This window comes from Leopardus geoffroyi, chromosome A3, assembly GCF_018350155.1.
Source record: "Leopardus geoffroyi isolate Oge1 chromosome A3, O.geoffroyi_Oge1_pat1.0, whole genome shotgun sequence".
NCBI classification, from domain to species: Eukaryota; Metazoa; Chordata; class Mammalia; order Carnivora; family Felidae; genus Leopardus; species Leopardus geoffroyi.
Genome location: NC_059336.1, coordinates 46,229,238 through 46,256,210, shown reverse-complemented (window position 1 = coordinate 46,256,210; position 26,973 = coordinate 46,229,238). Strand labels below are relative to the sequence as shown.

Below are 26,973 nucleotides of genomic sequence, written 5' to 3'. Positions count from 1 at the left end.
CAAGCTTTCTATTTCTTCCTGTTTGAGTTTTGGAAGTGTGTGGGTGTTTAGTAATCTCTCCATTTCTTTCAGCTTGTCCAGTTTGTTGGCATATAATTTTTCATAGTATTTCTTGATAATTGCTTGTATTTTTGAGGGATTGGTCGTAATAATTCCACTTTCATTCATGATTTTATCTATTTGGGTCATCGCCCTTTTCTTTTTGAGAAGCCTGGCTAGAGGTATCAATTTTGTCTATTTTTTCAAAAAACCAACTCTTGGTTTCATTGAGTTTTTTAGATTCTATATTGTTTATTTCTGCTCTGATCTTTATTATTTCTCTCCTTCTGATGGGTTTGGGGTGTCTTTACTGTTCTCCTTCTAGTTCCTTTAGGTGTGCTGTTAGATTTTGTATTTGGGATTTTTCTTGTTTCTTGAGATAGGCCTAGATTGCAATGTATTTTCCTCTCAGGACTGCCTTCACTGCATCCCAAAGCATTTGGATTGTTGTAGTTTCATTTTCCTTTGTTTCCATATATTTTTTAATTTCTTCTCTAATTGCCTTGTTGACCCATTCATTCTTTAGTAGGGTGTTCTTTAACTTCCATGTTTTCGGAGGTTTTCCAGACTTTTTCCTGTGGTTGATTTTAAGCTTCATAGCATTGTGGTCCGAAAGTGTGCATGATATAATCTCAGTTCTTTTATACGTATGAAGGGCTGTTTTGTGACCCAGTATGTGATCTATCTTGGAGAATGTTCCATGTGCACTTGAGAAGAAAGTATATTCTATTGCTTTGGGATGCAGAGTTCTAAATATATCTGTCAAGTCCATGTGATCCCATGTATCATTTAGGGTCCTTGTTTCTTTATTGATCCTGTGTCTAGATGATCTATCCATTGTTGTAAGTGCGTATTAAAGTCCCCTGCAATTAACACATTCTTATCAATAAGGTTGCTTATGTTTGTGATTGTTTTCTATATTTGAGGGTTCTCGTATTTGATGCATAAACATTTATAATTGTTAGCTCTTCCTGATGGATAGACCCTGTAATTATTATATAATGCCCTTCTTCATCTCTTGTTACAGCCTTTAGTTTAAAGTCTAGTTTGTCTGATATAAATATGGCTACTTCAGCTTTCTTTTGACTTCCAGTAGAATGATAGATAGTTCTCCATCCCCTCACTTTCCATCTGAAGGTGTCCTGAGGTCTAAAGTAAGTCTCTTGTAGACAGCAAATACATGGGTCTTGTTTTTTTTACCCATTCTGATACCCTATGTCTTTCGGTTGGAGCATTTAGTCCATTTACATTCAGTGTTATTATAGAAAGATATGGGTTTAGAGTGATTGCGATGTCTGTAGGTTTCATGCTTGTAGTGATGTCTCTGGTACTTTGTCTCACAGGATCCCCCTTAGGATCTCTTGTAGGGCTGGTTTAGTGGTGATGAATTCCTTCAGTTTTTGTTTGTTTGGGAAGACCTTTATCTCTCCTATTCTAAATGACAGACTTGCTGGAGAAAGGATTCTTGGCTGCATATTTTTCCTATCCATCACATTGAAGATTTCCTGCCATTCCTTTCTGGCCTGCCAAGTTTCAAAAGAGAGATCAGTCACAAGTCTTATCGGTCTCCCTTTATATGTTAGAGCATGTTTATCCCTAGCTGCTTTCAGAATTTTCTCTTTATCCTTGTATTTTGCCAGTTTCACTATGATATGTCGTGCAGAAGATCGATTCAAGTTACGTCTGAACGGAGTTCTCTGTGCCTCTTGGATTTCAATGCCTTTTTCCTTCCCCAGATCAGGGAAGTTCTCACCTATGATTTCTTCAAGTACACTTTCAGCACCTCTCTCTCTTCTTCTTCTGGAATACCAATTATGCATATATTATTACGTTTCATTGCATCACTTAGTTCTCTAATTCTCCCCTCATACTCCTGGATTTTTTTTATCTCTCTCTCTCAGCTTCCTCTTTTTCCATAATTTTATCTTCTAATTCACCTATTCTCTCCTCTGCCTCTTCAATCCGAGCTGTGGTCACCTGCATTTTATTTTTCAGCTCATTTATAGCATTTTTTCGCTCCTCCTGTTTCTTAGTCCCTTGATCTCTGTAGTAATATTCTCTGCTGTCCTCTATACTTTTTTCAAGCCCAGAGATTAATTTTATCACTATTATTTTAAATTCATGTTCTGTTATATTGCTTAAATCGCTTTTGATCATTTCGTTAGCTCTTGCTACTTCCTGGAGTTTCTTTTGAGGAGAATACTTCCATTTTGTCATTTTGGATATAGTCCTTGGAGTGGTGCAGAACTGCAGGGCTCTTCCTCTGTGCTATCTGGAGTAACTTGCATTGGTGGGCGGGGCCACAGTCAGACTGGTGTGTACCTTATCTTCCCCTCTCCCAAGGGCAGGACTCACTGTGGAGTGGTGTGGCCCCTGTCTGGGATACTTTGACACTGCCACACTTGTGGTGCTGCTTTGATGGGATCTGGCATATTAGCTGGGGTGGATCCGCAAGGTGCACAGGGGCAGGAGGGGCAGACTCAGCTAGCTTTGCCTTCGGTAGTCCACTTTGGGAGGAGCCCTATGGCACGGGGAGGGAGGCAGACCTGTCAGAGGGATGGATCCACAGAAGCACAGCATTGGGTGTTTGCGTGGTGCAAGCAAGTTCCATGACAGGAACTGGTTCCCTTTGGGATTTTGGCTGGAGGATGGGCGAGGGACATGGTGTGGCCAGCGCCTTTATTCCTCACCAGGCTGAGCTCTGTCCTCTGAGGCTCAACAACTCTCCCTCCCATTGTCCTCTAGCCCTCCCACTCTCTGAGCAGAGCTGTTGACTTATAACATCCCAGATGTTAAGTCCCACTGGCTGTCAGAACATTCTCCATCTGGCCCCTCTGCTTTTGCAAGCCAGACTCAGGGGCTCTTCCCTGCCAGGTGGGCTGCCCCTCCACCGCCCTGGCTCACTCCTGCCAGTCTGTGTAGTGCGCACCGCCTCTCCACCCTTCCTACCCTCTTCTGTGGGCCTCTCGTCTATGCTTGGCTCCAGAGAGTCCATTCTGCTAGTCTTCTGGTGGTTTTCTGGGTTATTTAGGCAGATATGGGTGGAATCTAAGTGATCAGGAGGATGCGGTGAACCCAGCATCCTCCTATGCCGCCATCTTCCCCACACCTAAACCCAAATAATCCTAAAATTTGTATGGAACCAGAAAAGACCCTGAATAGCCAAAGAAATCTTGAAAAAGAAAACCAAAGCAGGAGGCATCACAATCCCAGACTTCAAGATATACTACAAAGCTGTAATCATCAAGACAGTATTGTACTGGCACAAGAACAGACACTGACATCAATGGAACAGAATAGAGAACCCAGAAGTGAACCCACAAACGTATGGCCAACTAATCTTTTACAAAGCAGGAAAGAATAGCCAATGGAATAAAGACAGTCTCTTCAGCAAGTGGTACTGGGAAAACTGGACAGCGACATGCAGAAGAATGAACCTGGACCACTTTCTTACACCAGACACAAAAATAAACTCAAAATGGGTGAACGACCTCAATGTAAGACAGGAAGCCATCAAAATCTTCGAGGAGAAAGCAGGCAAAAACCTCTTTGATCATGTCCGCAGCAATTTCTTACTCAACACGTCTCCAGAGGCAAGGGAAACAAAAGCAAAAATGAACTACTGGGACCTCATCAAAATAAAAAGCTTCTGCACAGCAAAGGAAACAATCAGCAAAACTAAAAGGCAACCGACAGAATGGGAGAAGATATTTACAAATGACATATCAGATAAAGGGTTAGTATCTAAAATCTACAAAGAACTTCTGAAACTCAACACCCAAAAAACAATCCAGTGAAGAAATGGGCAAAACACATGAATAGACACTTCTCCAAAGAAGACATCCAGATGGGCAACTGACACATGAAAAAATGCTCAACGTCACTCATCATCAGGGAAATACAAATCAAAACCACGAGAGACCACCTTACACCTGTCAGAATGGCTAACATTAACAACTCAGGCAGCAACAGATGTTGGCGAGGATGCGGAGAAAAGAGGATCGCTTTTGCATTGTTGGTGGGAATGCAAACTGGTGCAGCCACTCTGGAAAACAGTATGGAGGTTTCTCAAAAAACTAAAAATACAACTACCCTATGAGCCAGCAATTTTACTACTAGGCATTTATCCAAGGGATACAGGTGTGCTGTTTTGAAGGGACACATGCAACCCCTATGTTTATAGCAGCCTATTGACAATAGCCAAAGTATGGAAAGAGCCCAAATGTCCATCCATGGATGAATGGATAACGAAGATGTGGTGTAGTATATATATATACAATGGAGTATTACTCAGCAATTAAAAAGAATGAAATCTTGCCATTTGCAACTACATGGATGGAACTGGAGGGTATTATGCTATTAGTCAGAGAAAGAGAAAAATCATATGACTTCACTCATATGAAGACTTTAAGAGACAAAACAGATGAACATAAGGGAAGGGAAACAAAAATAATATAAAAACAGGGAGGGGGACAAAACAAAAGAGACTCATAAATATGGAGAACAAACTTTCCTGGAGGGGTTGTGGGAGGGGGGATCGGCTAAATGGGTCAGGGGCATTAAGGAATCTACTGAAATCATTGCTTCACTATATACTAATTTGGATGTAAATTTTAAAAAATAAAAAATAAAGTTAAATCAAAAAAATAAATAAATAAACCTGGACCCCTCAATGTAAGACAGAAAGCCATCAAAATCCTCGAGGAGAAAGAAGGCAAAACCTCTTTGATCTTGGCCGCAGCAACTTCTTACTCAACCTGTCTCCAGAGGCAAGGGAAACAAAAGCAAAAATGAACTACTGGGACCTCATCAAAATAAAAAGCTTCTGCACAGCGAAGGAAACAATCAGCAAAACTAAAAGGCAATCGACAGAATGGGAGAAGATATGTGCAAATGACACATCAGATAAAGGGTTAGTATCTAAAATCTACAAAGAACTTCTGAAACTCAACACCCAAAAAACAAATAATCCAGTGAAGAAATGGGCAAAACACATGAATAGACACTTCTCCAAAGAAGACATCCAGATGGCCAACCAACACATGAAAAAATGCTCAACATCACTCATCATCAGGGAAATACAAATCAAAACCACAATGAGATACTACCTTGCACCTGTCGAATGGCTAACATTAACAACTCAGGCAACGACAGATGTTGGTGAGGATGCAGAGAAATAGGATCTCTTTTGCATTGTTGGTGGGAAAGCAAGCTGGTGCAGCCACACTGGAAAACAGTATGGAGGTTCCCCAAAAAGCTAATAATAGAAGTACCCTAATGACCCAGCAATTTGCAATTCTAGGGATTTATCTACGGGATACAGGTGTGCTGTTTCAAAGGGACACATGCACCCCCATGTTTATAGCAGCACTATCGACAATAGCCAAAGTATGGAAAGAGCCCAAATGTCTATAGATGGATGAATGGATAAAGAAGATGTGGTATATATATACATACAATGGAGTATTACTCAGCAATAAAAAAGAATGAAATCTTGCCATTTGCAACTACGTCGATGGAACTGGAGGGTATTATGCTAAGTGAAATTAGTCAGTCAGAGAAAGACAAAAATCATATAACTTCACTTATATGAGGACTTTAAGAGACAAAACAGATGAACATAAGGGAAGGGAAACAAAAATAATATAAAAACAGGGAAGGGGATAAAACATAAGAGACTCTTAAATATGGAGAACAATCTGAGGGTTACTAGAGGGGTTGTGGGGGGGGATGAGCTAAATGGGTAAGGGGCACTAAGGAATTTACTCCTGAAATCATTGTTGTACTATATGCTAACTAATTTGGATGTAAATTAAAAAAAAAAAAAAGATAACCCCTGGGAAGCAGGGTGCTGGGGATAGGCTTAACAGTATAAACGTGCATTGAATAGTAAGTCCTAAAGATCTAATGCCCAGTACAATGAATATAGGCAACAATATTGTATTACAATCACCAAACTTGCTAAGAGACTAGAACTCAATTATCTTAACCACTGAAAAGAAATGGTAATTATGTAATGCGATAAAGGTGCTAATTATCACAAAATGGCAATCATATTAAAATATATATGTAACAAATTAACCTGTTATACACCTTAAATTTATACACTATTATAAGTCAAGTATATTTCAATAAAAAAATAACAGTAACAATTTTCAGAATCTCCAGTAGTGATGAAGGTTAGGTGAAATAGATGCTCCTGTATTGTTGGTAGTGAAATAAACAGGCAGAATCCTCTGAAAGCAAATAGGAAAGAATCCAGCATCAAGAGTCCTAGACATTTTTATTGTCTTTGATTCCTTCATTTTACAAGGAAACACCTTAAGGAAATAAGCCTTACAGGAAAATAAAAAGCTATGGGACAAACAAGTTCATTTGCAGCATTACTTACAATCATGAAAGGTTAGAAGCAAACCACATAAAATAGGGCAAGTCACAAAAATGAGGCAAATGAAGATGATGCCATAACAAGGGAAATATTTAGATATGGCAAAAGAAAAATAAAAGGCAAATTATATATTTAATATGCTTACACCTATGTAAAGATAAATCAACAGAAGAGAAAGAAATTAACCAAAATGTGTTTATATAGGATTATGCCAGGAAAATGAACATTGTTCTGCTCATCTTGTCCTTTTTCCAATTTCACAAACTTAACAAAAACCATTTTATTGAGATATAACTCACATACCATAAAATTCATCCTTTTAAAGTATACAATTCAGAGGCTTCAGTATAATCACAGTTGTGCAACCATCACTATATCAATTTTAGGACATCTCATTACCCCAAAAAGAAACCCAGTGCCCTTTAGTAATCACTCCTCATCCTCCCTGACCAGCCCCCAGCCCTAGGCAACCACTTATCTGCTGCACCATTTTACATTCCTACCAGCAATTACTTAAACTTTTATAACAACAAAAAATGTACAATAGGCCTGTACAATTGAACTGCTGCTTGCTGTGAGGCAATGCTACATCTAAACTGGCTCAACATTTGCAAAGTAAAATAGTGGCTCCAGTAAAATACAAGCTGGGCTTCTACAGGTTGGCAGCTTTCCTGTTTGCTGAGATGAGTCGTGAGACAGGTGCCTCTTTTCTTTTTTAAAACAGTCTGCATTTTGTTTGCTTAGCAACAGGAAATAGGGTGGTCTTTAATCTTAAAATTCTGACATTGTTATGTGTCTCAAGCAGTTTCTGAGCCAGGAAAGCTGAAGAGAGAATGTTGTGTTGCACATTCTTGTTGACACAGGAATAATATTAGGAATTGAACAGTTTGAGACAGACATTATTGCCAAAAGAAGGTGCATGTATCAGTATTTAAGGATCTGAAATAATTATCAATGTTTCTACGCCTTCCTATTACTTTCTGTAGCTCAGTGCTTGAGGTAAATCTCTAATCCAGGATTTTGGTTCAGTTCTTCCTTTTCCTGACACAATTCTCTATTTGTAGTTTCTTTGAACATTTTAGGAGCTGGGGAAAGTGATTGCAAAGGAAATGAATATGACTAAAAATACTTTTCAGTGAACAGAAGGTAACTTTTTTTTTTTAATGTTTATTTTTGAGAGAGAGAGAGAGACAGAGCATGAGTGGGGGAGGGGCAGAGAGAGACAGACAGAATCCGAAGCAGGCTCCAGGCTCCAGGCTCTGAGCTCCGAGCTGTCAGCACTGAACCCAACACGAGGCTAGAACCCACAAATGGTGAGATCATGACCTGAGCCAAAGTCAGACGCTTAATGGACTGAGACACCCAGGGCCCCCAGAAGGTAACTTCTAAAACCAGGACTACATCTTTACTGGGGGGAAAGAAGAAAGACCTAGTTTACAATTATTATAATGATGACTTAGTTAATAATTACTAACTACAGGGGCACCTGGGTGGCTCAGTCAGTTAAGCATCTGACTTCGGCTCAGGTCATGATCTCATAGTTCATGAGTTCAAGCCCTGTATCACTCTCTGTGCTAAGAGCCTGGAACCTGCTTCAGATTCTGTGTCTCCCTCTCTCTCTGTCCCTCCCCTGCTCACACTCTGTCTCTCTTTCTCTCTTAAATAAACATTTAAAAATTAAAAAAAATTACTAACTACAGCTGTCAAAGCAGGTAGATCTTAATCATTACTGTACTTTGAAAAATACATGTTATACTTCACATTCTTTAAAAAATGCTCAGAAAATCTTAATTTTTTTCTTACTATATTATTATTTCTTTCACAGGTAAGGGAATTGAGAAATATCAAGATGAATGCAGACTAGAAATGGAACTATCAGACCAAATTTTCAGCTTTCACACAGTTCAGTGATTATTTCTAGTTTCTGTGTAAGCAAGTCCTTAAGTCACATTGATATTTCAAAAACAATCCCTTAATAAAAATTTATATATAACAATCCTGAAGGAATTATTTTACTTCATCATGTGTTATAAACTGAATTGTGTCCCCCATCCCCAAATTCTTATGTTGAAGCCCTAATTCCCAGTATGACTACTGGGAGACAGAGTCTTTAATGGGATGATTCAGGTTAAATGAGTTTGTAAGGGTGGGGCCCTAATCCAATATGACTGGTGTCCTGATAAGAGGAGGAGATACCAGAGATCTCTCTCTCTACACACACACACACACACACACACACACACACACAGAGAGAGAGAGAGAGAGAGAAGAGGCCATATGAGGACAGAGAGAAGGGACAGCTGTCTGCAACCCAAAGAGAGAGGCCTGATCTTGGACTTCCAGCTTCCAGAATTGTGAGAAAATAAATTTCCATTGTTTAAGCCCCCAGTCTACGGTATTTTGTTATGGCCACCTGAGCTGACTAAGACATCATGCCAAAGCAATTCTTAACACTTCTTTCATTTTGCCACTGTGATAGATTATAGACACAATCAATTCACAACTAAGGCCACAAAGAGATATCTCTGGCCATTAAATCCAATAGTCACTAGAACCATATTAATTTTAAAATGGATCCATTAAGCTTAGGCTTCAAAGGTATCTTCTAGAAGTAACTTTGTTGGGCAAATCCCTATAACATAAATCAACTACAAGCTGTTACCACCCGGTGGCTTTATGTCCCATTTCTTTAACTCATAGGTAGCCTCTCCATCCCCAGAGCTCTTGTCACCACTCTCTAGATAAGTGGCAAAAAGCTGGACCAAAGAATGGCTACTCTCATGGAGACCAAAGACGAAGATGATGGGGACAGTGGTGAGAGTGGTGGCAGGATCAGTGAACATTTGCCAAGCACTTACCAGGTGTCAAACAGATTTATATTCATTACCTTTTTTAATTCTCAAAACAACCATTATTATTGTACTCATCCTTATGGGACTCAGCAAGGTTGAACAATTTGCTCTTGGTCACAGATTCAAACCCACACACGAGGACTCCAATGCCCATCTCTTATGCTACAACACTCAAAATGGAATCAATGAAGCTCAAATTGTATCATTGAGCCACAGCTTTTTTGAAAAACAAACATAAAAGTCTCTAATAATAAATTGGAAGTCTACATCTAATGTCCTCCTAATTCAACCAGTATAAAATCAGACCTATTAAAATAGGACACTAAGTGGAACCTGTACCTGATAAATAAAACCAAGTCTATATAGGGTAAATGGGAAGAGTAGGAGAAGAGCAGATAAAAACTTCAACATAAATTCAGCATTCCTAATTTGTACCAATTGGTGATTTTCAAAAAATAAACACACACACCCCAGCACCAACATTTTCCCCAATACCCCTAGGTTTATGCAATTAACCTTGATCAAAACAATAGAAAGCCACAGCTTGCAAAAAAAGAAGCTTAACAAGTGTCTGAGAATATCAAGACAATAGCCTTTTCTTTTATAATACACTTTAGTATGCTCTGTACATGCTCTGTGGTTCCTACACAGGGTGGCTCAGGATATAACTGTGTCTCTTAGAGCTTCCTGTTAAAAAAGAAATGTGCAGGACTACATTAGAAAGACAGAATGCCAACTCCAGTTTCTAATTTTGAGAGATGTGAGGATAGAAGCAACTAACACACTACAATTAAAAGAGCGATCCCATACACAGGCAGGCTCTTTCTTCCTAAAATGGATTAACCACTGCTCATCCCTTCCTCAAACTTTTTGGGTTTTTTTACTGTATTAACATTATTTAAAAATTTTTTAAATGTTTATTTATTTTTGAGAGAGAGAGAGAGAAACAAAGCATGAGTGAGAGAGGGGCAGAGAGAGAGGGAAACACAGGATCCGAAGCTGGCTCCAGGCTCCGAGCTGTCAGCACAGAGCCCGACCCAGGGTTCGAACCCACGAACCACAAGATCATGACCTGAGCCGAAGTTGATTGCTCAACCGATTGAGCTACCCAGGCTCCCCTAGTATATTAATGTTATTAGACTAATTAGAGTTTCTATTTCTTGAGGATAGCTGGATTGCTGGCACAAAGCATACGTGTACATCCAACCCCCTGAACAGTCAAAAATCTGTATATACCTTAACTACTAATAGTCTCCTGTTGACTGGAAGCCTTATCCACAACACAAATGGTTGATTAACACATACTTTTAATATTATATGTGTTATATACTGCATTCTTATAATAAAGCAAGCCAGAGAAAAGAAAATCATAAGGAAAATACACATACAAACTGTACATAAAGTTCAACATCTGTGTATAAGTGGACCCATACATTGTTCAAGGGTCAACTGCATATATAATTGTGATAGTTATTGCCAGATTCCTTTCCAAAAAAGTTCTAGGCATGAATACATTTTTTTCAGACTGTATGAAAAAGACTTTTTTTTTCTAATACATTATTTCATAGAATATAAGTATATGAAGTTTGGAAAATCTTATAAAAAATGGAAATCAAAATTTGTTCTCCTGTGGAGGCTTCCATAATCCCTTGTACCATCAAAGGGAGAAAAGAAACAGTGTTTTCCACAAATTTTATCTTCCTCTTGCCAAATCGGCTTGTTTCCGTTTCCCCTTCTCCTTGACTTTTTCTCTCTTCCCTATCACTCTACTACAAGATGTGTACCTATATATATATGAGTGAAATTTTCTCACCTGTAAGAGTCTTTGACACATAACACACTTGTCACATAATTCCACCACAGAGACAGCAAAGGAGTGATAGTTGTGTAGCCAAATGTCTTCACAAAAGGAAAATTTAAAAATATGGTTATTTTCGTTCTTGACTGTGAGAAAGAGGTTAAGTCTCTTCCAGAGAGACTTCTTCCCACCATTCTCCTAAGTGAAACCTTTCTTGCAATGACTGAGAAGCAAAGTTGATGTATTTATTAATTAAGGCTCTGCCACTGACCAGCTATGTGATCTGGAGACAAGTTACTTAATTTCTTCGGGCCTCCATCTCCTAATTTGTAAAATGGGCATAAAAATAAATCTTACTTCGGAAAGTTGTTGTAATGAGTGTGTGTAGACATGTGTGTGTGTATGTGTACTGTATTCTATAAAGTCCTTAGAACCATACCTGACACAGAGTAAGACCAATGCAAATGTTAGCTGTCAATCTGAGCCACACTACCCACTTGGGAGGTACCCTCAAAAGGAAGCAGGATGTGGAGAGTTCCAACTTCATCTGGCCTCAGACTCCAGTGGAATGGGGCACACCCCTCGCTCAAGAAGAATGGCTCCCTCCTCTTCCTCACTGCAGGCTGGTGGGCTGCTACCACTCACCAGGTGGAGCAGTGGATGGGCCAAGACCCTACCGTGCAGGAGCTCATGGTCTAATGAGCATGGAGAGAAGAGCATTTTCTAGCCTCTGCTGAAAAAAAAGGCCTGCAAATCTAGTATTAGCGCCAGGACTTGAAAAACTTTGTGTAATTCAGTTTAATTTTTAAATGTCTTGTGAATAGAAACACATACAAGTGAAAAAGCTATTTAGATAAAAGAGGCCCAGCTGAATACCTTCTGACTTTGTCATTGCTCTAGGTCAAATAAAGTCACAACTCTGCGAGGGTGACAAGCAAGGTACAATGTCCCAGTATTAGAAACCTGGGCAACCGCTCAGAGCCCCACTTTAGGGAGATGCTTGCACTCTTCAGAATTGAGCAGTGGTTCAAGGAGACTGCTGGTGAATGAGGTACTGTGGGCCAGTAAGGGTAAGAAATTGGGGCCTATATAGATAACTTTAAGTAATAACCCAACCACTTTACTCTTGCCCTGCACTGCTCTCTCCAGTAGCCGGTATGACAGGGCCAGACCCATATCTATGGGAACCTCACCATCCCAGTACATGCCCACAGTGTCCTTCTGGTCTGGGAGCTTCCCTCACTGCTCTGCAGCAGCCAGGAGTAGAGCCAGCCACAACATTCAGTCAATGACAGATAGGAACTGAAGAATATATCCCCACTCCCTTTTCCACGCCCATGTGTGAAGACACTAAGGCATGTGCTACACAGTCTTCCAAGGTTCCCCAATAGGACTGAGCTCCGGCTGCTCACAGTAGTAACCCATTCAATCCTTCAATCACACACTACTGGTTGTGTCACCTTCCTCTCTCCTCTGTGCTTCCTGGGACCATCTCCCAAATAAACCACTTACACTCCAATCCTTGTCTTAGGATCTGCTTCCAGAAGATTCCAACCTAAGTCATTTTCTCTTTATGGGTATTTCAGGAGAGTCTTATGACTCCTTTACCCTTGCCATGATGTTATTTCAATCACTTGTCTCCTCCACAATGCCGGTTACTTCAGCCCTTGGAGATGAGCCCAGGCCCTACAGTGGCTGCCTTGGTCTTGTGAATACTGCTCAGATCCCAGGAGCCACGGTCTGTCCTCTGGAAATGGAACTCTTCCCATCATGTAATACTGGGCTGTCTTCCCTGTTTGGTGCCTCCCCTGCAACAGGGCTGCTCCCCACCACAGTTTCACCACCTCTCCTGACACAGCTCCAACCCACAGGTGAAGCCACTGCACACAAAGTGCACATGTCTTCTCAACTGGAAGTTCTTCTTCAGCAGAGCTTTAAGGTATTTCTTCTGCCCTACCAAGCCAACTCAAATGGATTCTCCTTTTAGTGTAAACATGAGCAGTTCAGAGACAGATGCTCTGCTTTCCTTGGCTCACCTGATTTAGCTGGAATATTATAGCACCAAATGAGACCAAGGTTAGGCACAAATGCAGCATCTAAATGGATTATTGGAATATTTTGCATGATGTTGGCCAGGGTGTTTTTATTGGATCAGGAATTTTTCCCAACTTTTGAAGAGCATTTCACCCACACCACCTCAGATGGCAGGGCAGCAAGATGGCTAACTGCATGGACACTGAAGCCAAAGAGTCTGGATTTGAGTTTTGGCTCTGCCTCGCTGTGTAGTCTTGGGGAAGTTAACTAACCTCTCTGAGCCTTCCCATGAAATGAGGATAACAACAGCACCTACTTCCAGGATTGTTGAGATGATTAAATGAGTTGATGACCATAAAGTGCTTCGTGTAGCACCTGGCACAGAATAAGTGGGCACTGATCATTACCCATTGTTACAATTAACATGAGAAGTAGACGTAACAGCCTGCATAACCATTCTCCATGTGACCCTTGCAGGAAGTATTACAACAGTGAAATGGAACTCTCCAGTTAGCCTTCAGCCCTGTGACAAAATTCCCTGGTCCTCCACAGATCTCCAGCCAGGCCTAGCATGGTACACTCTTGCTGTGAAGGATCCAGTTCACTTCTGCTTTTAGTAGAACATGTTTCACAGTATAATAGTTCAAAGATTGCCTTGGGTAGTTTCAACATTTTAACACTATTTGTTACTCCTATCCAGGAGCATGGAATCTTTTTCCTTTTTTTGTGTGTGTCTTCTTCAATTTCTTTCATACAATGGAGTATTACTCACCAATCAAAAAGAATGAAATCTTGCCATTTGCAACTACATGGATGGAACTGGAGGGTATTATGCTAAGTGAAATTAGTCAGAGAAAGACAAAAATCATATGACTTTACTCATATGAGGACTTTAAGAGACAAAACAGATGAACATAAAGGAAGGGAAACAAAAATAAAAACAGGGAGGGGGACAAAACAGAAGAGACTCATAAATATGGAGAACTAAGGGTTACTGGAGGGGTTGTGGGAGGGGGGATGGGCTAAATGGGTAAGGGGCACTGAGGAATCTACTCCTGAAATCACTGTTACACTATATGCTAACTAATTTGGATGTAAATTTTAAAACATAAAAAAAAAAAATTCTCTCTCTCACACAAACACACACAAAAATAGTTCAAAGAAACGTCACAAACCCCATCCCAAAATTGATATCTCATTCACAAATGACAATACATATGCTTTGATTTTTTTTTTTTAATTTTTTTTAACGTTTATTTTTGGGGAGAGAGAGACAGAGCATGAGCGGGGGAGGAGAGAGAAAGAGAGAGACACAGAATCTGAAACAGGCTCCAGGTTCTGAGCTGTCAGCACAGAGCCCGACGTGGGGCTCAAACTCATAGACCGTGAGATCATGACCTGAGCTGAAGTCGGACGCTTAACCGACTGAGCCACCCAGGCGCCCCTTGATGTTTTTTTATGTATGTTCTCTAGTCACTGCTCATATGAAAAACTAAGTAACTAGAACATGCCAAAAGACCAACAGAATTAGAATTTACACCCTGCCCCAACAACAAAAAAATGCAATGTATAATAGAGGGAAAGGATTACTGAATTATAGTAAAATTTGTGAGGACCCGAATGGGGGCTTGAACTTTGTCTTTTTGCTATCTATTAACCAAAAACCAAAAGTTTACTAGGTAAACTAATCATGGAAACAAGCTTGGGGAACAAGTAGACCAATTATTAATTCTCTTAAGAGAACACAGAACTCTGAAAAGTAGCCAGAGGAGGCATGAAAACTCTGGATGCCTTATTATGAAACTTAGCTAGAGTTTTACATTGAGAAAATGGACAATCACTGCTTGATGACTTTTCTTGATAGAGTATCCATGTTACCGCTATGGTTGAAAGGTATACAATCACTTAAAAAATATAGCTTCTTATAATTCAGAATTATCATTAATTTGACAAGTCCTCTCCCCCTCATCAGTGTTTTCCACTTTAATGGCAACCCTCAATTTAGGCTCTTAGTTAATTCTTCCTGTCTGAATGAACCCTGATTCTTCAGTTCCACCAACTCCTTCCCCCAGTTCGTCCTCCATGGCACCTCCAGCCTTATCTCCCTGCTGCTGCACAGCTGTGATGTCACTGCTCCATCCACAAGTCCTGCCTTTACCTGCCCCAACACATACACACACTATTACACGTGCCCGCGCACGCGCACACACACACACACACACACACACACACACACACACGATTCCAGGAGGAAATCTCAATTCTTAATGTGGCACTAAGAAGTTCCATGATGTAACTTTCCAACCTTACTGTCTACCACTTCCGTACAAGAACACTGGACTTCAGCCAGGCTGCACAACTGCCCACTGGGCTTTCCTGCTTCTATTCCTTTAATCATGACATCTCCTGGCCTTCGAATGTCTAACACATCCCCACTGACTGATATCTTTCCCATCCTTCACACTAGTTCAAACACCTCCTCCTCCACTGAGTCTTGGGCCACTCATTTTGGTAGAAGCATACCTTCTTTCTTCATGCAGCACATGCCCACCACATGTAACTGGCATTCATTACATACTATCTTGTGCCTTAGAAAGGACATCTCCTTGTAGGAAGCACCTTGAGCACAAGCACTGTGGAATTCATAGGGGGATCTACTGTGGCTTCTCACACAGATCACATGCTTAAAAACGATTTATTGACTTCAACCAGTGACAACATACTGCGCTTCAGGCCAATACCTGAAGACCAACAACTCTGGGAACAGAGACTAATTTATATGACTGTCTAAAGAAGACATGTATGGATTTCCACCGAAAAAAAAATGTAACTCATATGATAAGCAATTATTCTGGAATTAGCATATAATAAGGATTCATTAATTCATCATTTTACTGAAATGTATTTACCTTTTAATTGATGGAACACCAATAAGAAATTGAATATAGGCAAGAAAGAAATTTCTCAAAATGTTACCTAATTGATTGTTATATACAGTCAATAATCAAAGCTTTTAAGATGACACTTTATAGTACACAGGAAAATACCTGTCTTCTAATTATTATATGTAACATCTTTAAGGGGTTGTCAGCTGTATGTCTCTTGCCTTAATTTTAAATATAACTTAAAAGGAGACTATGTAATTGTATGTAAGGTAAGGGATCACTAGTGGAAATAGAAAAAAAAGTCTCCCGTTTTACTTAAGTACCATTGACACTGCCGTACTAAGAATGCCTTTATCAGGAATGGCATAGAAAGAACAAACTGGCTTATAGATTAAAAACACATCAATTATTTCATGACCCAATGTCAAACAGAAAAACTGCCTGAATGGTTTAGAAGTCTATCACATCATACCACATTTGGCATACATCTAATGGCACAGAAATCATTTATCATTAAAAGGCCTTTTTATATAGGTCAAGGTTTCTGGGGCTTGGTGTTTTGTATCTTACAGTTTAAAGAATGCTCTAAATTCTAGGTTTTTTAACTTTTTAATCTTTGGGAAGGAAAACTAAAACTTCCTATAAACTCAGATTAATGCCTGCTAATGCATGGAAAAAAGGAAAACTAAAACCTTCCTCCTACTATAAAAACAAAATAGTGTGGCCTCTGTTTCTTTTCTGATAAGAGTCTTAAATACCAAACAGTTAACTGCATAATAACATTTACTGGCAGCCAGGCAGCCTGCTTAGCAGATATATAAAGCAGGTAAAAGGAGAAAAAGTTAATTTCTTGGCTGAATGATTCCATCGGTAGCTATAGGGCAAACCTGAAAGTCTTTTAGTAAAGTAGCAGTTGGTTCTTCTATCAATCTGTAGCACACATACTCTTCCAAGGAAAGCATTAAATATGAAAATCATATCCCGTTATCATCTGTTTCCAGCTTTCAGCCCAGTAAGCTTTTCTTAATGAATGCTGCAGCCTAAGGAACAAGCACGCTGTTGGCTTTTCTGAATAATGGAGTGATGCTACCATTTTTGCTTATTACAATATCGACTGGCTGAGGGGGTTTCACACATAGTCACAAGTGACTACTCTTGCCAGCATGCTCCAAGTTATTACAAGATGTTTTTAGACATTTCATCTAAAAGAGCTTTACTGCTTTTAGTGAAGAAAACATCTATGGTCTTGAACAGAATCATTTATATGGAGATAGGCTGCAGGATTAGAAGCCTGCATTACGGCAGATACATAGCAGAATTTATTTAAGTATTCCTTGCCAGTCTTTTTGTCTGTTGCTCAGATATGCAATCTTTTCTTTCCACTTTCTCTGTGAAAAGGTTAAAATGTACAAAATTATATATACAAAGAAAAGAAGCAAAATTCCATATTTTGTTTACCTTTTATTTAAAAAATTTCTGGAACGAAGAAAAAAAGCAGCGACAAAGCATTATTTAGAGAAACATAATTTCACCTGCTAACAACACTAAGGTTTTCTTTGGAATCTATCTCTTTTAAACCTGCTGTGACTGCCTTTTAGAAAATTTAATTGAATTAGACATTAAAGCAATACTCTATAAGTCTTTAAATAATACTTAAGGTTTAATAAAAAAGATCTCTGTAATAACATGATTTTATTTAAAACAATATAGTAAAAGAGAAACACTCCAGAAATCCTCTGTTAACAGAAAGCTTATTGTTTTAATTTATTACCTTTTCTCTGTCTTCATCTTTCAGTTCACCTTTTATTCCAGGTCTATCTTTTGAGAGTAGCTGTGTCTTCTTAATTTGAGCCTCATATTCGGTCTAAACAGAAACAAAGTTTTGATTTTGTGGTGGCTCTTATTATAACCAGCATCTGCCTATATTTTTTAGTCTTTAGAGTATAAAACAGTGAAGTAGAAAGTAAAAGTTGATGTTACTAAGAAATTCAACTTATCTTAGAATAGAAAATTTCACAAATAAAATGTCAAAAGCTGAGGTCTATAAAATGCTGTATGTTTTTACATAAGACCTGATGGCTTCTTACTGTCTTCCATCAATTTAGGGAATAAAACCTTAGCATATTAAGCTATCAGGAAAATCCAGTTACTTTATTATGAAAGCAGCACATTAGACGGGGTTTACCCTGAAAAGTTTTGTCCTAAAGGAAAAGAAATCAATCCTACGGACTTCTTATCTTTATAGATATCTACATTAGTATCATGGTCCTACTAATCACAGGAACAGAGTATATTATTTGCTAGCTCATCGACTTGAAACAAACTCCATTTTCTATGAATAAAAATATACAGGAAACATCAATGATCAGTACCATAGGAATGAAGTTTGCTCTGGCACTAATAACTACATAAAGATGCCTGCATCATTATCGCACTATAATTGATGAAAGTGATTCCATCATAAAATGACTTTTTCTTAAAAGCAAGGCATAAAAAGGGCTTTGATTCAGCATGTTAGTAATTAAAGCCTTAAGAAATTCACGGATGGTGGTTCATCACAGATAAGTATCAGAACATTTTCTAAATTAGGCCGTGATGCACTGCAATTAGAAAAACACCTATGAGATAATCAGAGAACTGTTTTCTTAGTTCTTAGTCTGAACATGAAATTGGCCTGAGCTTTGTTTTGACATATAAAAAAACAGACAATCATCATGAAAACTCACTTGTTTCCCTCAAAATATCTTAAAAGATATTACATGCTGCCCCATTTTTAATAAGAGTTTAGCAGGGAATTTTTTTTCTCTATCAGAATGCTATTAACATGATAGATGACAGTAATAATCTAAAGAAATACCTAATTAAAAGAAAGTTTTATAAGGCCGGTAAAAAAGATAAACCAAGAAAAGATTTAAAAATAAGGCAATTAAGACAATACAATTTACATCTCTCTGTTCTACCTACTCCTTTGGACTCAGAGATAGTTACTTTTCAACTCCAAGAGCTTTCAAAAGGCATACTTTACAGATTCTAAGGGAAAGTATCTTTAAAAAGGGATGGGAGTGGATTATGAAATAAACAAAATAAATATTGAGGTTTATTAAATAATTGCTGGTTAAATAAAAACTCTGTTCCTGTGGCTGCAAATATTTTCTTATGTTCTTTGAGATCAGTTATAAACACGCAAACAGGCATTATACCTACTTTTCTCATTATGGGATCATTTCAGAGCCATACCTTCTAAAGACAGAGCACTTTCTCATGGAAACATGACTTTTGTTTAATTCATTCTGCTGCAACAAAAAACTTGTAACTGCATTAGGACTTTATAAAGAATAGTAACAGAAGTCTCAAGAGTCCAAATTACATTGCTCTCAATGCATCTGAAAAATTCACTGAATTGTAGGTACTTTCCTAAATTAGTGATACAAATAAAAACTGAACAATGTACTTGAAATCAAAAGTTGCTATGATAAATTGAAAATTGATGCAAACTATAATTCTGCATCCCCTAGGACCACAGATTTGCACCTACAAACATTTTGTTCTCTTTGCCTTTTATTCATACATATGATACTTGGTTACTATCCATCAAATTTACCTCCTAAACATTGGAGAGCAGGGATTTTCAACCCCACCTCCTATTCTATCTGCGTATAAAGGGTTGTACTATGTTTAAAAGTTTTTTAAGTTTGGAAAACTGTATAGACAAATCTTTCCAAAAATTCCCTAGCTAAAAATGATAAAATAGCAGAGCATGTGCCCTATTTTTCCAACCATCAGTCTTTCCATGTTTTATGCCCCACTTCTTCTTTGATAAGGTCCCATTATATTTCCACAATACATCAGGATTTGTACTGCATCCTTTCTGTCTGGTGCTGATTCAGGTCTCTGTTCCCTTCTTGCCATGTGGCCCAGATTCCTCTTACATTTGCTGTTTCAGGGGCCAAAGTTCTCATGGCCCAGTAGCATCTGCCAGTCCACAGCACCTCTAAGGACAGTCCCCTCTTCCCACAAATCCCCCAGGGAAACCTATTTTAATGAACTCAAGAGCACTGAATCAACCTATCAGGTAACTAACTTGTTCCGTCTGCTAATGTATTGCTTCCCAGCACTGAGCTTGATGCTGCCCACCTAAATTTAGGAGAACCTTTCTATTCACTTCCCCGCTGTGCACAAACAATTTCATCTCAGCTCAACTGATGAAATCTGTTGACGATCATCTGGGGTTATCTGAAGGAGGTGGAGGTCATGGGATATCTTTCAGGTCTCTGGGATATGTTTCCATGTTAATAGCACATCTCATTTTCCATTCTTTTCTTCCTTTCTTCTGTATCCCCACTTACATTCCTTCAAATTCCCCTCGTCACATTACCATTTGCCTGAAAGTGCCACCACTACCTTTTTTTTTTTTTTTTTTTAAACAGGCTTCCTTCTTTCAGTGGTCTCCAGGATTATATAAAAATTCTTGGTTACAGAACTGAACAGACATTTAAGATCTGCTGGCCCAGCTTCCTCATGTTAGAGTTGAAAAAATGGGTACAGAGAGTTACATAAATTGTTTGAGTTGACCCTCAGGACTACAAGTCACAGTCTTTTCTCTTCTCCTATTTTTTCCAGGATATGGGTTTCCTTTTATTATTTCTTAAGCGTTTATTTATTTTTTAGAGAGAGTGGGGAAGGGTCAGAGAGAGAGGGAGACAGAGGATCTGAAGCAGGCTCCAGGCTCTGTGCTGACAGCAGAGAGCCCAGAGTGGGGCTTGAACTCACGAACTGCGAGATCATGACCTGAGCCAAAGTCAGACACTTAACTGACTGAGCCATTCAGGTGCCCCTATGGGTTTCCTTTTTAGATGTTTTTTTACAAAAAGGTATGCAGGAACACTTATTTATATCCAACTAATACATATTAACAAGTAAGACACTCTGGTTGATATAAAATGGGAAAAGCTACAGACTGTCCTCCAGGAGCCTGAAGGTCCTGCCCTGCCCAGAGTGGCTGTCACAATGCTCAGTAGGAATCGAATGAGGGCTCAAATATTTGTTCTCTTCAAATTTTATCCCTCGTAGGCACATATACCCTAATGACTGAATTTCCAACAAGAATCACATCTTTAAATAGTGACATTGTATCTTCAGAGTGCCTCTGCTATTAAACAGAAATGCTCCTGGGAAGGTATAACACAGGATAGAACCAATACCACATTAGCTCTCACATAGTTGTTCATGGTCCAGAAGAGAGCAAGTTGAAAAATACAGAATTAATTTTCAGTCAAGGGGGAAGTCCCAGTGCTTACTGAGTGCTTAAAGAATAGGGAGGTGTTCCTCAAAGCTTACTGAGTGCTTATTATGTGCCACATCGTGGCCCAGATACTGACAACACTGAAATAGTAAGATGAGGAGCCCACAACGAGGTGGAAAAACAGACATGTAAACAATGACAACACTATGAAGGAAGTGCTTACTGAGATAATTACGGCCCAGACCTAAGGCAGGATATACAGAGAGAGGGCTTCTAGTTGAAGAAGATAGGAAATGATGTGATGCTTTCAAGAAAATATAGCAGTCAGCATGTTTAAAACTTGGTGGATGCATGTGAGTGAGTGTATGAGTGTGTAAGAGAAAGAACGTGCACATGATTGGAAGATAAAAGATGGAGAGGGACAGTGGGAAGACATGGGAGTGGAGGGAATATTGCATAAGAGATGGGGGGAAATGGAGGAGACAGGTGCGGGGAGAGCAGAGCGTGGGCAGAGAGTGAGCAGAGATGGGAGGCAGAGATGGGGAGAGAGGAAGGAGGTGAAGGGAGGCAGTAGGGAAGAAAAAATGTGCATATGTCTGTATATTTGTGTGAGACAGAAATGAGAAAGGACATGTGTGTGTTAAGGGTCATAAGATTGAGCTGCAGGGTGGTATGCAGGCAGACGCCAGCATCTGGGCTTTATCCTGAAAGGCTGAGCAAGCACTCAAGGATTTCAGGCAGATGAGAGATATCATCAGATGGGGACTCTCCCTGAATGCCCTGACATACCAGCCTCATGCCTCGCACTTGAATGGGGAAGGCTGAAACAGATGCCATGCTCCACACATGTCCCTGGGACCCTTTTGGGTGCTCCTAAGTCTCAACATTCCTGTCTCTGTGCCTAAGGAACCTGTGGTTAATTTCTCTTCCCCATCCCCCACCCCCATCTCTTTGTCATCAGCCTTTAATCAGTGATGCTCAGGAGCCATGTCTGCATATTCCAAATGCTCGGAACCATTTGCCAGGGTTTCCCTGTAAGTTAAGTTCCAGATGCTGACTATGGTGGTTGGCTTGATACTACACCCTTTTCCATGGGGGTTGTTGGGAGAGGTGGGATGATGGCGTCCCGTGGTGGCGGTGGCGAGGCCTGTTGGGCGGTTGCCCGTTGGGCCTACAACAGCACGGCAGCTTTGGGGCTGGCGCCCTTGCGGGGCCCTTAAGGCGTCAGTGTTGAGGTGGCGGCTTGCGGCCCCTGGTCCCCCACCTCGCTTGCCCCCACCCTGTCCAGGTACCTAGGGCGTCGCCCGCGCGGAGGTTTAAAGACCCTTTGAGGGGGTCGCCCATCCGTTTCGGGTCAGGGTGGTCAGGCCTGTGGGGAGTCGTGGAGGCTGATTAAAAAAAAAAAAAACCATATATATATATATATATATATATACACACACACACACACACTATTTATATATGTACACACATATATACATATATGTATATAAAACATACATTTGTGTATATATATAAAACATATTTGTGTATATATATAAACATATATATGTATATATACACTAGTATATATATATATACACACTATTATACATACAAATATACATATATATTTGTATATGTATATACTAGTATATATATACCCTTTTCCAGCTACCTGTCCTTCCCTGTTTCACCTCCCGACTTGCCTCCTGATATCCCATGCACTTCCCAGATGAACCACTTACATTTGAATCCTTGTCTCAGGGTCCACTTCAGGAGAACCCAACCTGAGATAAGCACAAAGGGCACCAAAACATCTGCTTTAAGGCCCAACTGGGGCTCTTCTACAAGCACCAATGCAGGGAGGGGGAGTAGAGGCAGGAAGGGGGAGAGAAGGACACAATCTTCACAGTACTACTAATATTTATATTCTTGAACTGAGCTTAGTTGGCCTCTTTATCTATTTGACAAGTAGCAATATAGCCATAACACCGTGTTTTCAAAATGACATGACAAATCAACATCCTTAAAAGCCCTGAAAATTATCATAGGCCCCCAAAGTAAAATTCATAAAATTTTAAAATTCATAAAATCAGTTTAAAATAAAAAAAATCATAAAATATGTTTGCCTTTATCCCATTTAAAAAGATTTTAATATTATATAATAAATAGTCTTACAGTCTTACAAAAAGGGAGAAATTCACTTAATACAACTTGGGCCAAATCCCCACTTCTCACATACTGCCTCATTTCGTTTCACTTTCTGGAACTCTACCAATTATTAGTCCATTTGCATCAACTATATTCTATTCAAGGGGAAATACTCCTGGCATTGTGGGGTGTGTGGGCAATATGCTTCCCCAGAACACCTTTCTCCTAAGACTTACATGTGGTCAGTCAGTGGAGGTAAAGATCTGCTACCTGAGTGGGGCAGAGTCCAGCCTTCCTAAGGCTACCACTGGATACCAAGATGAAATGAAGAGGAGGAAAGGAATGGGAAGACAGCACGGCAAACATTCCCTACTCTGAATCTCTGCTTACTGTACAGCTTGCTGTACAGTGGTGTCACTGGCCGGAGTTTCAAAGATTGCTGCCTGCATTCAGCTTTGGACTCAGGGTGACTCCCAATGGTGCTCCCATCTTTCCCAACTGTAGCTACATGATCTGCTCTTCTGTGCCATCACAGATTGTTTTCTAAAGGCATTCCTTATCCATTTTAAAATGCTCTCAATATAAAAGTATGGATTCTCCCTTTCAAATTCCTCCCTCTCACATTTGGCTATATCATCAAATCAATAATTAAGTAAAAAAGCATCAATGTGAAAATAAAAGGAAAACTTCTATTATTTCCTTTTTTCTATTGGGAAGGCAAAATTCCCTGCTTTGTCCATCACTTTTACTTTCTCTGTAAAATCTTTGAACAGCAAAGAGATTTACAATGTTTATAATAATTACTTTTTGAATGTTAAGTATTCTACTTGAATACTAAGAAAGAAAAAAAAAAACAACTGTAGTGCTGTAGCTAAAACGTGCTATTGTTTGAGCACATCTACTTCCAGATCTTGGTTTCTAAATACCCTTCCCCACTAAAAGGAACCACAGCTCCTTGGAAAAGAGGCTAATTCCATGTCTGAGGCAGCGGTGTACAAAGTAAACCTGGAACATGTTGTGCCCCAAAGCAAAGAAGGCTCAGGATTAATGAGGTCAGGCCAAAAGGACACAGAAGCCAATTTGAAGAGACACTCCCAAGCAAAATTCGGAGAAATACAAACAACAAAAATAATAACTACAGTAATTGATAATATACTAAGTAAAAATTCGTAAGTATATGGTGATACTTAAAAAAAGAGAAAGAGGAGAGAAAAGAAAGAAAGGTCTTCTTTATAGAACAATTTAAGCTAATAAAGAAGAAGATTAAATTAGAAAATCCCTATTCCACAACCTCCACCACACTGATTCAAGCATCACTAACAGATCCTAAAACCACTAAGTAAAAGGCTATTTAGAAACAAGATATTCCCAAGATGTCAAACTATCACTCCACAGATTATATGCTCAGTTGCAAATGGAAAAAAAGGTCCTTATAAGAGAGATCTAGAGCTTGCCATCTTAAGCAATGCATCAAACTCAACCTCACTCAGGTCAGACCACCTGACATCACGACTCATAAGCCTCCTGATGGGACACAGTAGGATATATGTAACCTCAGCTGTGATTATTTAAATTTAACCAATTAAAATTAACAAAATTAAAAGTTCAGTCCTTAGTGTCACAGCCACATTTTAAGTGCTCAGTAGTCATGTGTGGCTAGTGGCTACTAAATTAGCACCAGTATAGATCGGGAACATTTCTATCACTATAGAAAGTTCTATTGGGCAGTGCTGGTCTAATCCAAATTTCCAGTTAAATTATACCTCAAAGAAATAACCAAATTCTGAATGTGAGTCATTATACAGGCAACTAAATTGCCTTCTTCAAAAAGCCAGTGTCATGAGAAAAAAAAAAAAAGGAAGAGTGGTAGGACACTAAATTTGATTTAGAGACCAAAAAACCAAAATAGCAAATGTAATGTGAACCCTAGTTGGCTCCTGGTCTGGAAAAATAAAGAAAATTTTGGGAGGAACTGGGGAAATTTAAATATCAGATAGATATTAAGTGGTATTATGAAATCATTATTAATTTTCTTGGGTGTGATAATAGTAGTGTGATTATGTAGGAGACTGTGTTCTTAGGAGATCCACACTTAAGTATTTAGGGGAGAACTGTTATGGTGTCCACAGCATACTTTCAACAGCTCAGGAAAAAATGTACACACACACACACACACACACAAAGCAAATATACCAAAATATTTACAACTACTGTATCTGGGTACAGAATATGTGAGTTATCTTAGTCCATTAAGGCTGCTATAACAAAATATCCCTGATTGGGTGGCTTATAAACATCAGAAACGTACTGCTCACAATTCTGGAGGCTGGAAAGTCCAAGATCAAGGTACCAGTGTGGTCACCTTCTGGTGAGGGCCTCTTTCCTCATTCAGAGCCAGTACCTTCTCACTGCATCCTCACCTGGTAGAAGTGCTCCAGAGCCTGTTTTAGAAGGCACTAATCTCATCCATGAGAGCTCCACCCTCATGACACAAGCCCCTCTCAGGCCCCTGGTATGAACACCATCACATTTGGTTAGGATTTGGTTAGGGTTAGGATTTCAAGATACAAATTTCAGGACACAAACATTCAGACCACTGCATAGTATTTTCATTTTCCTATGTATCTGAAATAAAGCCTCAGTGGGGGAAATTGCTAGAGGAAAAAAAAAAAGTAATTAAAGGCAACTTCTTCTATAACCAGTATTTTGTTGGGTTAACATGAGCAACAACCCTTCACCAGCACAACTGCTTAGAGAAAAAAGGCCTAGCCCTCCTCACTGGGCATAATCTGTGGAGGAGAAGGTTGCCCAGCACCTTAAAGGAACGAGATGCCATAATTCAGAGAGGGCTGCAGAAAGCAGTTGCTCTGGGTCACACAGATGAGGAGTATGAAGGTGAATTCCGTGGGGCCAGTTCTACCCTCAGTGTTTCCCAACACACTGCCTGATAGGAACAGAGGAGCCCAGGGAAAAAACCCGTTAAAGAAGGAAACGGTCCCTGGAGAGAACCCTAATGCTGCTCAAATTCAGTCATGAAGCCACCAAATACCACATGCCAGGTAGTGACTAGTGCCCATGTCTGTTACAAGTTAATTATTTGTGCAGTATAACAAAGTACAGATATTCCATTAATTCCTCAACTAAAGTAGAATCTAAGAAAATTCAATTTCAAGTCCCCTGATCAAAATTTGGCCACATGGTAAATCACAGAGAAAATGAGCAATTCTCTTATGGATGAACAACTGAACATTAATGACCACCACTGATCTGAAACTTAGTGCTCGTTACTTCCTTCCAATTTTAGCAAGAGAAAGAGAGATAAAGAGAAATATAGTGAAAAACAAGATGTTACCCTCAGTTCCTGAAGCTTCTCTGTATTTGTAGTAAAGTGTCCAACATGAGCTTGGACATGCTCAAATCGCTTTAAATATTCTCGGTTTCGAGTACGAGCCTTCTTTTCTGATTCACATATTTCCTTCAGATATCTCTTTAGTTTCACATACTTCAGCTTAACTCTAGAAAAATAAAAGCAGATTTGTAAATTATGCAGTTAGACACTAACAAATCAAAGAAAGAGATTTTTCTCAAACAAAATTGTTAAT

At 39.4% G+C, this 26,973-nt stretch overlaps 1 protein-coding gene across 1 annotated transcript in view; it reads right to left on the bottom strand.

Moving 5' to 3' along the window:
- KIZ (kizuna centrosomal protein) overlaps positions 1–26,973 on the bottom strand; it is a 145,087-nt gene that overhangs the window by 105,200 nt on the left and 12,914 nt on the right. Inside the window, exons 3-4 of the mRNA XM_045445469.1 lie at positions 26,724–26,886; positions 17,768–17,860 (exon numbers count right to left, since the gene is read on the bottom strand). Coding sequence (XP_045301425.1) covers positions 17,768–17,860; positions 26,724–26,886 — 256 coding nt within the window. The remainder of the gene's footprint in view (positions 1–17,767; positions 17,861–26,723; positions 26,887–26,973) is intronic.